The 14,214-nt window shown below is 39.7% G+C and overlaps 1 protein-coding gene across 5 annotated transcripts in view; it reads right to left on the bottom strand.

Moving 5' to 3' along the window:
* MYLK4 (myosin light chain kinase family member 4) overlaps positions 1-14,214 on the bottom strand; it is a 145,276-nt gene that overhangs the window by 46,592 nt on the left and 84,470 nt on the right. For all 5 annotated transcript variants that reach the window (XM_075212978.1, XM_075212980.1, XM_075212981.1 and 2 more), the window contains one exon: positions 3,822-3,918. In XM_075212978.1, the coding sequence (XP_075069079.1) occupies positions 3,822-3,918 (97 nt within the window). The remainder of the gene's footprint in view (positions 1-3,821; positions 3,919-14,214) is intronic.

The raw sequence follows: 14,214 nt of genomic DNA, 5'->3' as shown, positions 1-14,214 counted from the left end.
CGTCTTCATGCTTATCAGCAAAATAACCGGCATTCTGATGACAGTGTCCGTGAGTGAGTCACTCAGTGCCTCACAAAACATATCAATGCAGTGGCAACCTCCCCTTCCCTTTGCACCCTAATTATCTCTGCCCCCAGAGAAGCTGAATATGGAGCAGTGCAGTAAGTTGTATATGTACTATATAAGATACACAGTCCTGGGTGCACTGCTGTTTGGTATAATAAGAACTGGGGGCACTTCTTTTTGGCAGAAAAAGAACTGGGTACACTAGTGTGTGGCTTAATATGAACTGAGGGCACAACAGTGTAGCATAATATGACTTGTGGGCACTACTGTTTGGCATAATATAAACTTGGTACACTACTGTGTGACATAATATGACTTGTGGGCACTACTGTTTGGCATAATATAAACTTGGTACACTACTGTGTGACCTAATATGACTTGTAGGCACTACTATGTGGCATAATATGAACTGAGGGCACAACTGTTTGGAATAATATGAATGGAGGCACCACTGTGTGGCATAATATGAATTGGGGGCACTTCTGTTTGCCAGAATATGAACTGCACACCCTTGATGGTGCTAGACACACCTAAGCAGTGACCCGCAGCACATAGAATTCCTCCCTGGGTGCACATCTTATTGAAATGTACTGAACATGCCTATGCTTGACAGTAGGCATGGTGTTCTTTGGGTGATGAGCTGTATTGTCTTTGCACCAAACATATCTTTTACAATTAAGACCAAAATGCTGAACTTTGGACTCATTAGACCTTAAGATATCTTTTCACATGGTTTGTGTGACTGGGTCACTGATAAATAACTTTTGGTATGAATTTATTTAAAGGAAATAGCGCAGGCCGCTAATTTATATAAATTGCCAATGCACTTATTTTTGATATTGTGTATATTGTGAGATAGGAAACCCTTATCTCTGAGACCAGGGTAGAAAAGTTGATTTTTCTGTTTACCCTTGCTAAAGGAAATGCCTTATTTCTTATGTATATATCTGATACAATGAGCCTTTGTTTACAAAGTCTTTTGTGTATTGTGATGTGGGAAACTGGCTTGTTTTCGATTTTCTGTGTGAATATGTATTCCGAACGGTCTGAAGAAAGGCCCCTTGCTAATTAGATCTTTTGATGTGTGAAGGTCCAACATTGAAGGTAGGAACTTTTAATTAAGACTGGCTCCTGGATTCTCTGCATCTGAAAACCAAGTGTAGGACATCACAGCGTTTCTAGAATTTTACAGATAAATGTAAATATTGTTAGCTTTGCAATGCATGTAAATTTATGTTTTGGTAAGCAGGGTACACCCTGATTCTAAAAATAGCCTGTGTCCAAATCTGTATAAATGCACTGACTTGTACACTGAAATACATTCTTCTGATTTCAACTGACCTGATCACTGGGACCTTTAACCAATGAAAGCAAATAAACATCTTGCTTCAAGACCTGATTGAAAACATCTTCAATATTGCTGTATTCATGTTATCTGCAGATTAGACTCAAAATCTAATCCGTTCTCCAGCTGTCTGAGGTTTGGACCCAAGCTTTCCAGTACCACCGCTCTGCCTGCTACCTGCAGCCCTGGTCAGTGTGATAGGTCAGAGGGGGATCCATACACAGAAACCCTGATCTATAGTGAGAGGTCAGGAGCACCAGCCCAGGTACACCAGCAACAAGGAACGCTAGCAGCATCAGTTACCCAGAAGGATCAGTTACCCAGAAGGAACGTGATTCTGAGTGCCATAGAAGAAGCTCAGTGGTGGCAGCATTGTAAGCCCCTCCTACTGCGGAAAGAGGGCGCATTTGGGATAACGAAAGGTAATGGTGGCAAAGTAAGCCCAGCCGGTTCCCATCAACAACTGACAGGGTGGCATAGGCGGTCCATCCAGTCACAGTTTAATTTTATTTTTTTACATAAATTAGACAAGCTTTAAAGTTCTTTATTGTGAGACAAGGCTTCTGTCTTGCCACCCTATTCCATAACCCAGACATGTGCAGAATACAGGAATTTGTTGTCACATGCAGGGAGTGACGAGTTCCTGACAGAAATTCCTGCAGCTCCTTTAATGTTGCTGTAGACCTCTTGGTAGCCTCCTTGATGAGTTCTTCTTGTCCTGTCACCAAATTTGGAGGGATGTCCTGATGGCAATGTCCCTGTTGTACCTAATTTTGTACACTTATGGATGACAGTCTTCACAGTGTTCAATGGCACATGTAATGTCTGAAATTCTTTTAAACCCCTATCCTGATTGATATTTTTCAAAAACGTGTTCCTGAAAATGTTTTGCAAGATCCTTGCGGTCCATGGCTATCCCAGAAGGATGCAACCAAGAAAACGGCAAGGAATCCCTACAAGAAGAGCTGGGGGTAAATGAATCAATCTGCGGGTTCTTCAACACCCGCGTGTTCAGCCTCTTCCGCGATTAAATTTCAAGCTGCGCTGCATTGTAAAGGGTTAACTTCCCTTTACAATGCAGCGCCGCTTGAAATTTTATCGCGGAAGAGGCTGAACACGCGGGTGTTGAAGAACCCGCAGATTGATACATTTACCCCCTGATCTTTATTTGGGGTTAATCACAATCACTCATTGCTGGCAGGTGTATGCTGATTATCTTTGAAGATGATTTTGAATGTGATTGGTTAACTCTGAACACAGTTAAGGCCCCGTTATGAAAAGGTGTGTTCACTTGTAACCAGGTTATTTGTTTTCCTCTTGAATTTTGGTGATTGCAACATCGCATTAAAGGTGGAAAAAAGGTCTGACATGATTTATATTGATTTCAGCTTTACGTCACAAACACCTGAAATTTCATTAAATGTATGTTGACTTTTACCAAATAAATTGATCACATAACTTGATCTAAAAAACATTTTGTAAAGAGATTAGCAAAAAAAAACAGATATCTAATAAAGACCAAAATCCGGCAAATGTGATCCTTCCCTCACAGTTGTACTGATTATCATTTATTGTTTAACAATTAACATGTAGTGACAACCATATCAGTATCACCACACCATGCCGCTCTGCACTTCCTGCTGAGAGAGGAGAGGGACACTAGAGTCCCCATCCCCTCTGAGCTGAATCAAGTTTTAAAGCTTTATAATGCCGGCTGCAGCGTGCAGCTTTCTGGGTCTTCAAATGCCTAGTAGTGGTGGCAGTCATATAGCAGAGAGCTCATTAAACTTCCTGCTGACCACGGACACCACACAATTATCATCGCACAGAGGAGATGGCAGAGGGGAGCAGAGCCTAGGTTAGCATGAGTGGCATCTACATGGGACTGAGGGGGCTCATAGCAGCTCCTTCTCCTGCTAGTTACACGCATGCTACTGAGCATACCTCAACATTTTTAGAGACTGTGCCCTTGAAATGGAATTGACACAGAAATGATTGCCCTGTTGAAAGTGTAAGCAGCAATATTATCTATGCAGACCATTATAGAGCCATTTAACTGTTTGCTCTTTGGTAGGAAGAGTGGGCAGAGGCAGCACATACACCTTTCACAAATATAAACCACTATCTAGCACAACTTTGTGCCCCTGGGTAAATATATCATCACTAATCAACCCTGTTTGCTGAAGAAATAATTAATAAAGGGACAAGCAACATCATATCCATTATTGGTAAAAGTAACCATTCCCATCTGTAAATCTTCTCTTATAATATAGTTGACATGATTGATGTCATGTAATGTCTGTATTAATTTTTATTCCTTCACTTACATCCAACATTCCAAGCCTGCTGGTCACTTTGGTGATCAACATTAAAAAAAATTCAGTCTCTATAGTTTAGTTACAATGTCTACCTGTATCTGGCGGCTTCTTTTTCTTAATAGACTTTGTTCCCTTCAAGCTCAAGGATACATTTATCTTCTTCTCACTTGTGATTTGATCATTGATGAACTATAAACATGGAATATAACATGTTAATAAAGGTTATTGGGAAAAGTAACTAAAAGTCAGTACCGCAAATAAAAGCTCACTAAGCCTAAATGACAAGCTGACAATATGAGCATACGTAACATTGATGGACTATACCTTTATTCCATGACATTTGGCATTATGTTTATATTAACTATCTAGCTGAAGGTTCTTGGTTATAAGTCATGTTGGACTGTAAAAGACTCCCTGCCTTGTACTTCAGTAGCTTATAACTTCCTAAATATCTTTAGTTCTGATAAGCTTTTTTATATGTATCTGTGAATAAATATTATTAACTCTTTTACGTTACTTTTAACTTAGCTTTTAATGTCTTTTAACGTGTGTAATGCAATCTTACAAACATGCTCCTCCCAGTTGCCACAGCTCCATGCAGCTATTTTCCATAGGACTCTGTCCGTTCTCTGCAGAACTGAGGGAGGGGCAGAACATATCCCCCTCCCTCCAGATTCTTGCTGTGACTGTGAGTCTAGGGGGAGGTTGTAGATCAGCTTTAAGGAGGAGAAGCTGTCTGATTAGTTAATAAAAGTCCTTGTGAATTAAGTTGCTTAGAAACACATTTCATACATATTATAATACATTATTATAAGGGTGTGCACCGGCCACTTTTAGTGTTTTAGGTTTTGGGTTCTGATTAGCTTGAGGTTTTGGGTTCTGATTTGTTTTGCCGAAACATCCGACGAAAGGTTTTGGTTCTGCTTTATTTTTAAAAAAGCATAAAAAGTGCTAAAAAACAGTTTTGTGGGTTTTTTTTTCACTCCTACGCTATTATTAACCTCAATAACATTCAATAACAATCATTTCCACTAATTTCCAGTCTATTCTGAACACCTCACAATATTGTTTTTAGGCCAAAAGGTTGCACCGAGGTAGCTTGAGCACATAATGCCAAAAAAAGAGGTACAAGATGGAATTGTTCTGGGCCCTCCCTCCCACCCCTCGCGAGATTCGACGCGAGACTTGGACGACAGAGCCTCGTTTTCAATATCCGAACAGTGCTCGGATCCCGTTCGGATCCGCATTGTTCGGGTGGGCTCGGATTAGCGGAATCCGAGCCCGCTCATCTCTAATTATTATATACATTTCATACACATTAGTAAATAGATTTACAGAGTGTAGGTCTAATTTCCAAGTTGCTAATACTAGAGATGAGCGGTTTGGATTTACAGAAATCCGAGTCGAGATTTGGGGTTCTGAGTGAAACCAAGTCATCACTCTGTTCCTCAGGCCAAAATCAGATCTGAAATCAGATCTGAAATTGAGGCAAAATGTAATTTTCAGGAAAATGTCAGATCTGGCAAGTTTTGGATCAATATCTTCTATATATAGCCCTCCCTCGTGTTCTCATCTGACATTTCACAACAGACAGCGTGTAGGGAGGATGTCAGCTGCAGTGCTCTGCTGTGAAAATCGCATTTAAACTAGACTACAGCTATTTTACAGGGTGCAAGGGACAGAGGAAAGAATACAATAGCTGTGATTGATTATAATTTATTTGAATGCATCTTAGTTCTCCAGAGATCAGTGAGGTAGAATACTTTGCAAATCAATGTTTCCATATATAGTACTATATGAGTTAGACATTCTAAACTAACTTTTATTTCGTGGAAAAAAAGAGTGTGCTTTTGCTGTATGACTATTAGCAGCAGAACCCAAAAAACAGTATTTTAAATGTTGGTGGCCTGCACCCATACTCAAAAATTCGTAGACTACTATTATGCACTTCTTGATGGGCAGAGCATTCATAGGGAGCTAAAAGCTTTCAAATACCTTGTTTTAGTGTTAAGTGCTTATTTATGCTATGAGTAAGGTAGATCTGGCTGAATAGTAATATGTTACTATTAATAATAACAATAACAATAAAATAATTATAATAATAATACTAATGACAATAATAATGATTCAGTACATTTTAAATGGTAGAAGGCATCCATCATAGACAGTGAAGTTACAGTAACTGTCAGAGGTCACTGCACGGACAGTGGTATGAATGAATAAACATTTAGTTACATAAATAGAAGAAGGTGAACTAAGCCCATACTAAAGATGCTGAAAGACTGTGCATACAATGCATTTTTAACGTAAGACAGCATGCCTCATGGAATGTAAAGAGGCAGTAAGAGGCAGAGCTCAAGTAGATACCCGATTGTAAATTGGTACGTAATTTGCTGGAGCTACATAGATAAATGTTAATGATGATAGATAAAAGTGACCTGCACCCATAAAAAAGTGTTGAAAGACTATGCAGTTCTCGTTGCGCAGAGCATTCATTGGTAGCCAAGTGCGGAGCTTTCAAATACCTTGTTTTATTTATAAGTGATTGTTATTGCTGCGAATAAGGTAGACCTGGCTGAGTAGTAATATGTGCTTACCCTGTGAACCAAACAAGGGGACTCATTTGCCAGTTACCATGTATATCTACATCCAGTTACCATGTATATCTACATACAAATGTCCAGGTTGAGATTAAAATGTCAATCTTGATTCATCCATTTGGCTAAGCTCAAGTGTAGTATCTGGCCTAGTATAGTTAGTTCAGGACACCCTGAATGAGTGGGTTTGCTTGGTCTGATGCCGGGAGGCTGATTATGTTTGGAGCCCGAGATGTCTGTGACTCCAGTGAACATGGCCCACAGTTGACCTGAAAATGCATTTCTGGTGTGTTGTGTAGTGTGATATGTAGGGTTTATTTAGAGTGGGGTGCAGTGTATGGGGTGTGTAAGGATAAGAAATTAATTTACATACATAAATTAAACAACAAAAAAAATGCAGTGTAAGGAGTGTAAGATGCAAGAGATAAAAGTGCTGAAACACTACGCACACACTAAATTTGGAATACTAGACAGCATGCAACATGGAGAGGGAAGAGGCAGTAACAATCAGATGTCATTAGATGGACAGCGGCAACAATAGATATTTAGACAAGTAGATACCTAATTGTAAAGTGTAAGGAATTTGCTGGCGCTATATAAATAAATGATGATGATGATGATGACGATGACAAGGCACAGAGGTGACCTAAAAATGTACTGGTGGTGGATCTGGAACTGGTGGGACAGGATGGAAGGGGTGGAGTGCCCCTGTAATTGCATCATCACCATAGTTTTAACTAATTTAAAATAATCTTGTCTCGCAAGAGGAATTTAATTTTTACATATTGGTGCAAATATAACTGCATGCGTGCTCTTATTCCTCACTCAGCAAGGAACATCTCTAATCTTCACAACTTCCCCTATCAGCTAGTGCAAACTTTTAGCAACCCTGTGTAAGAGACTTACCTGACCCTCGCTCCTGTTCTCGATCGCAGCCGCTGCTCTTTTCTTCCGGGACGTGGCTGCGGTCATGTGACACAGAGGCGGGGAATTTTAATTCCCTTCTCCTATATCTTGCAAGCTCTGACACACTGCCTGTGTCAGAGCAACAAGTTACAACTTGGCGTCTGGCTCTCTCTGTGTATCCTGCGCTGCTTTCTAGTGTTCTTCCTTGCATGACCTCTGGCTTGTTAGACCGCTGCTTTTGTCCTACCCTATTACCTGTGTTCCTGTGTATCCGACCTGGCTATTCATACTGACAATTCTTCTGCCTGTGCTCCTGTGTATCCGACCCGGTTATTATTATTGACCATTCCGCTGTCTGAGCATCAGTGTAACCGACCCAGCGACTCTCCTGAATGTGGTAGCAATTCAGTGTATCCGACCTGGTGTTCCACTGAGACGTGACAGGATTCTTCCGTATTTGATGTACTACCTCAGAGTTCACGCATCAGATAGAAGTGAAATAGGTTTGTTTAGAAATGTCATTCCATATTCAAATTCCATTAAAACTGGAGTGGAGATTGGTTATGATATAAGGTTAATGAGGACCAGACTTTGTAGAAGGAGACGGAGGAGCCCCTCAGTATGCTAGTGATGTGTTCCATCTGGTAAGTTTGCCAGATCCGATTGCAGACCATCTGGAGTGTTGGTGGTGTGGAGTTTTTCCAAGAGGCCACTATCTGACATGTGGCAGCACTGACAATGTATCTAAGCAGTTTCTGAGCAGATTTGGTGAGGTCAGGGAGGGGCAGCGGTAGCAAAATATGCTTGGGGCCAGGTGGGATGTGAGTATTTAAAATTGTTGAAGCTAGCGAGAGGACTGCTGTCCAGTATGGTCGTATCCCGGGACAGTCCCACCATATGTGCATAAATGTTCCCGCTTGTCCACAGTTTCTCCAGCAGCTAGCACTGGTCTGCGGGTATATTTTTTGTAGTCTCAAGGGGACATAGTACCACCTATGTAATAGCTTATTTGCATTTTCTTTGATACAAACATTTATGCAGCAATGAGCTGTGGATTCATAGATATCCGACCACTCTTCCTCATCTAGCTCGGTCCCCAGGTCCGCCTCCCACTGCATCTGAAAGCGATCCTTTATTTTTCACAATTTTTAATTAAACCCAGATTCAAAACCAAAATCTATTTTAGGAATTTTGGACAAAATCAGTAACAAAACCGAAATACGAGGATGTTTTAAAACCAAAATCACATCCAAAGCAAAAAAAAGGGGGGAGTGCATATCTCTAGCTAATACCTTAGCGCTTAATATTCAAATGAACAAGGCGTATACAAGATCTTTTTAAATATATATTCTGAAATGAAATGTGGCAGCATGTAGTAAATATACATAATTGCACAACTTTAGGATGGTAGAACATATGTAAAAGGAGCAGTCATGCAATGTTTAAACTCCATATGGCTGTCCAGCCCAGAGGTAAAAAACGATGATCTGCAGGTAATATAAAAGTATAAAACAATTTCTTATCAGATGCATCCCAATAGAACGTATCACACTAAAAATCTGTATTATACAGTTTGTTAATTTTCCTTCCTCTTGCAATCACATAAAAAACAGACCACACGATCTTTAAACATGTCATTTATTAAAAATGTAAATTGATTAATTTTAATTTACATAACTATGCTATATAGGGATCAATTATTTGCATTGCCAGCTGCTTTCCTGATGTGTATTAAATGCAGTAACCATCAAATATGCATATAAACATAGCACAAGCAAACATGTGTACAGTATTATGGTTATTAAAAAGTAAAAAATTAAATAATAAGGAAAGACAGAAAACATAAGTAAAAATAAAATGTACATGCTACTGAGTAAAATGACCTTCTCTAAGAACTCCTCCCTTTCTCAGACAGAAACACAGATGTTGGAATCAGACATCAGCTAGAGCTATAAAAAGAATCAGGGGTTACAAGTGACACGGTGGTTGAATAACTGTAGTGTTTCATTACCAAGTCACCCTCTTGCATATGCTCATTGACTTATTTAACCAGACGTGGAGGCCACTTCTTCAGTCTTGTCTCTGTAGCAGACAGTTTACAGGCTGTCGATTCAAAGAGACTGAAGTTGCAGCATTACATCTATCTCATATCTATAAATCTATATCATATATATCTTATATCTATCTATTCATTACACAATGTAAGCATGAAACGGAAGACAATTGGCCACTAACGGAAATCTACAATAGTCATTATTACATGTTGTTGTTACATGTTGTTACATGCCGAGCACCACACCACACTATGTTATCTAGCACCCTTCTTGGCCAATAGCTCTTATCCTGTTCCAATAAAACTAACACATGTCATTATTATTATTATTTATTTTTATAGCGCCACTACTTCCGCAGCGCTGTACAGAGAACTCACTCACATCAGTCCCTGCCCCCATTGGGGCTTACAGTCTAAATTCCCTAACACACACACACACAGACATACCTACAGACAGACACACACATAGAGACAGATAGACACACAGACAGACTAGGGTCAATTTGTTAGCAGCCAATTAACCTACCAGTATGTTTTTGGAGTGTGGGAGGAAACCGGAGCACCCGGAGGAAACCAACGCAAAACACGGGGAGAACATACAAACTCCCCACAGATAAGGCCATGGTCAGGAATTGAGCTCATGACCCCAGTGCTGTGAGGCAGAAGTGCTAACCACTGAGCCACTGTGCTGCCCCAACACATATATATCCTGTGCCCTTTCTATTTCCACTATCTGGCCCTTTACCTAACATTGTTTGTTACCAGGCTATCTTCTACTACTACAATCTTCTATACCCAACAGCAGAGCTGCTCATAGAAATTATGGCCTACCTGACAAAATTTGATCCTGGGCCCACCTCTCCTAGAGAATGGATTTATTTACTTTGAAAACTTGAATCAAAGGTAAAATGGTATGTACTCTATGGGCCTGAGTCATTAAGGAAGGTAAGGCAAAAAAAGGAGTACATTTTCTCTCGGACAACCCATATTACAATGCAAAGGGTGCAATTATTTTGCACATAAGTAAAATACTGGCTGTTTTTCATCTAGCACACAAATACTAGCTTTATGTTTACACTAAAATTTAAAGTTGATCTAGGATATGCCGTTCCTCAACTATAAATCTGTCCCTGCATTTTAAATTTACCTCCCCCTCCAATGCAACATGGTTTTGCCAAGGTGCAAAGTTACTAATTTTTTGCTTTACTCTCCTTAATGATTCAGGCACTTTGACTCTATGAGATGCATGCAGATTTGGATCAAAGAGTCATGGTTGTTAATATCAAATATTTAGAGTTCTTCTGGCTCTGTCCATCAGACACTGACTGTAGATGAAATGTGCACTCCTGCTAGGTATTTTTCCTCCCAGTCACTTTAAAATTATTGTGGGCAGTAAGAGAAATTTAATATTAAAGCACTACACCTGTTTATCTATGGTGGCTCTCTAACAGGTAAGTGGGAAGCTTTGAAAAACTTATGAGCTCTATACTAAGTACTAGAACTGTATATCAGTGGTGGGGTGGTGCAGTGATCTTCTCACGATACATGACAACCCTGTCCCCATCTATTGGGGCAATTCTGCCCTACTGGCTCCCCTGGTTGTCAGAGATTTTTCTGGCTACCAACCATTGCCATGCCCTACTGGTAGCACAATCCATTGCCGTTGCCTACTAACCTTGTCCACACATTAGTAACACTATAAAACTGTGGTGAGGTGAGTGGCGTGATTGACAGACCACGCAACAGACACTCTGGTCAAGCATTTTGTCACCTAAACAAAATGTGCTCCATTGGCATGTTGCTATTCAATCCCTGCATAATTGTTTGTACACATTCCAGTAATGTTGATATACTATTACCTTACTGGAAAGTTTAGTACTTTCAACAAGGGGGTTTCGAACTTGTTCACGCTTCCATTTCAATTCATTTAATTACACACCGGGTGTTATAGCCAGGTTCACATGGAAAGATTCCTTGTGGTAATCCAGCTCTGTATATTAGGTCCTCAGAACTATTTTGGAGAGGTACTATGTGAAGAAACATTATATTAACAATATGTACAGTAATATTAGCTGGAACTTATTATTAGCTCACTTTCATTGAATGTTCTTTAGAAATAATACTAATGTTGAATATTTTCAAGTTTGTTCATTTCCGTTAACATAAATTAAACATAAACTTAATATAAAAATTTATTTAATTTACCAAAAATTATTGCTAGGTACACACCAGGATTACCCACTAATAAGTACCTACATTCATTTATTAATTGCAGGTTTGTTCGGATGTAACAGTTTTAAATAGGCTGGTTATGTCACTGACCAACATAGCGCTTGTGAAGTCACTCTTCTTGGGTACAATATTTAGTGCTGGACACAGAACATTCAGTTTCCGTGCAAGTGGAGTTTATACAGTATATACATTCACTAGTTTTGCCTGCTACTCTATATCTGATAAATATGGCCTACATAGTATAAGGTAAGCTTATTTTATATCTCAAAAAGTAATATTTTTAACCAAGTAACTTAAAGAGAACCTGTCACCTGTTTCTCTGATATCATAACTCTCAATTGTTCCGATGTAGTCAGCGCAATCCTCAAAATTGGGAGGTACATCCCATTCACTATAGTGCCACACACACTCTTGCTTTATGGCTGCGTGCATCATATTTTCTTCTGACCTCTTCCAGCCACCACAGCAGAGAGCTTTGAGGTATAGACAAAGCTAGTCCTGTAGTGAACTCTCCACATTGGCATACATACTTGCATTCTGAATTTACTTATTAGAGTGCACTATGCTCACTTCAAGGCTGGTTTCTTCTACACCTCTCAGTTGTATGCAGAGGGAGAACTTACATCGTGGCAAGAAGTTTAGTTTTATTTTATATATTGCCGCAATCTATTGTAGCAATTTGACACAACAGTGATATATATAAGCCCTAGATTCCTGTCATTTGTATCTTAAAACACCAGAGAGGTTGCTAAGGTGTATGGGAAAAGCTTCCCAGTGCCGGCTTCAGAGCTGAGGAATTAGGAGTTGCACCAGTGTGCTGCTTGTAAAAGGTTGCAGCCCTGATCACACTCTGTCTCAGACCTGGGGAGAAGGCTGGATGCCTCCTGAGAGAACCTGCTTATGGTGAGCAAATTACTTTATGTTTGGAGTGGAGTCTGGGACACAGGGTCTCAGACTTGACAGAGGGCCTCTTAGCAATGTTAAGTTAGTGCCGGTTAGGCAAGGCTTTTGTTTATGGTTTGCTTATTTGCACATGCTCAATACAACTGGCTGAAGTCAGTTGCACCAGAAATCTTGGACCAGGTGATGATACCTGTTCCCCCGGTTATGTCACCTCTCAAATTGTTTAATAATTGTCAAAGCTTTTCACTAGTTTCATGTGCATAAATAAAATAATGTCTACTTATAACCTGATAGAATATAATTATTTCACAATAATGCTATTAGTAATTATAAATAAATGGTGGTGATGATGGTGATGATGATGATGATGATGATATCCACATTAAAACATACAGGGCCCCCAGTCCTTTTTTTCAAAAAAATCTCAAGGGGGTAACTTGCAACTGTATCCCAAATGTAAAGTGTATTAGTACTGCTCAATAGAACAGTATAAGTATAAGTATAACAATGTTTTCTTCTTTGTATGCAGGTTTCAGATGTTATTAGAAATGAAGGTAAATGCTCTGATAAGACATGAGTATTTTAAAGCTTGAGCCAGGGTTACTATTTTTTGCTTTTTTTAGGCATAGAATACAGCTGTGGCTAATGTTAAGTATATGGTTAAAACATTATAGAGTTCCAACTTAGAACATGGTCTAATGTGAAATTTAGTATTTGTTGTTTAAGTATACTTTTTTTTAACTTGTGAGATATTATGGTTAATCAACAATTCACTTAAAAAATAATTTGAAAAAGGAACATGCACTGGTTGTGCTTCTTTCTTTTTAGGCAGCCATGGGGATGTTAGACACTTCTTCTTTATAGGTTCCTTTGGTTGAGTCTAATGCTGGGCCTTCTGCTATGAGATCCCTGGTCAAATGACCCTTTTACAAATGGTGGGACTAACAGTGTCGCAGGTTCTTCGGTGGTTAAGGAATCCAAAGGAGAAGGGGCTAGATGAAACCGTTCCATTTGCTGCCAGAGCTCCTGCTCTGATCTTTTGAGCATGCATGGTCTTCAGTCAGGGCTGTCTTAACAATATTATGGGCCCCCGGGCAAAGTAGTGCACTGGGGTCTTATCTACACAACCACTGATGTACAATTAGTACGTGTACGTTGTTTTCATTAAGGTTAAGATATGTATTCGCAACAGCAAGATCACATGTACAGATAACAGCTGATACTGAGGTGATTAGTTCACCTAAATGTTTTAATAAAGAGGGTTTGAAGGTTCTGAATAAATCTCCTGGAATAATATGCTGAAAAGTTGGAAAGCCTATGGGGCCCCTATGCTCGTGTGGCCCCCGGGCAACTGCCCAGCGTGCCCATGCATTAAGACAGCCCTGTCTTCAGTACTTGTGCAGAGAAGCCCGCCTGTGCATCAGCTCTGGAACTCTGAGCACAAACAGGGCTTTACTGCGCATGCACTGGCACATGTGCGTTTACAGAAGAGCAGAGCCGTGGGAGGATGGACCAGTAGAAAGGGTTATGCATATGCCTTTTACCATTATTAAAATGTCCTGGGACCCACAGAAGTCATTGATATCTGCAGATGTTCATACAATGCATGTTACTTTCCAACACTTTGGTACAGTTTACTGTAAAACTACTGAAGGTTATACCAAATTGCTTATTTAAATAATGGGTTTTTTCTACATTCCTCCTCAAATATTGCCTAAAACACTATCATTGCCTTACCAAACTCTCAGAATACATGTTCTCCATCTGTAATATTAATTATACAAGCAGTTCTAT

The sequence above is a fragment of the Mixophyes fleayi genome, chromosome 5, assembly GCF_038048845.1.
Source record: "Mixophyes fleayi isolate aMixFle1 chromosome 5, aMixFle1.hap1, whole genome shotgun sequence".
NCBI lineage: Eukaryota > Metazoa > Chordata > Amphibia > Anura > Limnodynastidae > Mixophyes > Mixophyes fleayi.
This window is presented reverse-complemented; position numbering and strand designations above follow the sequence as displayed.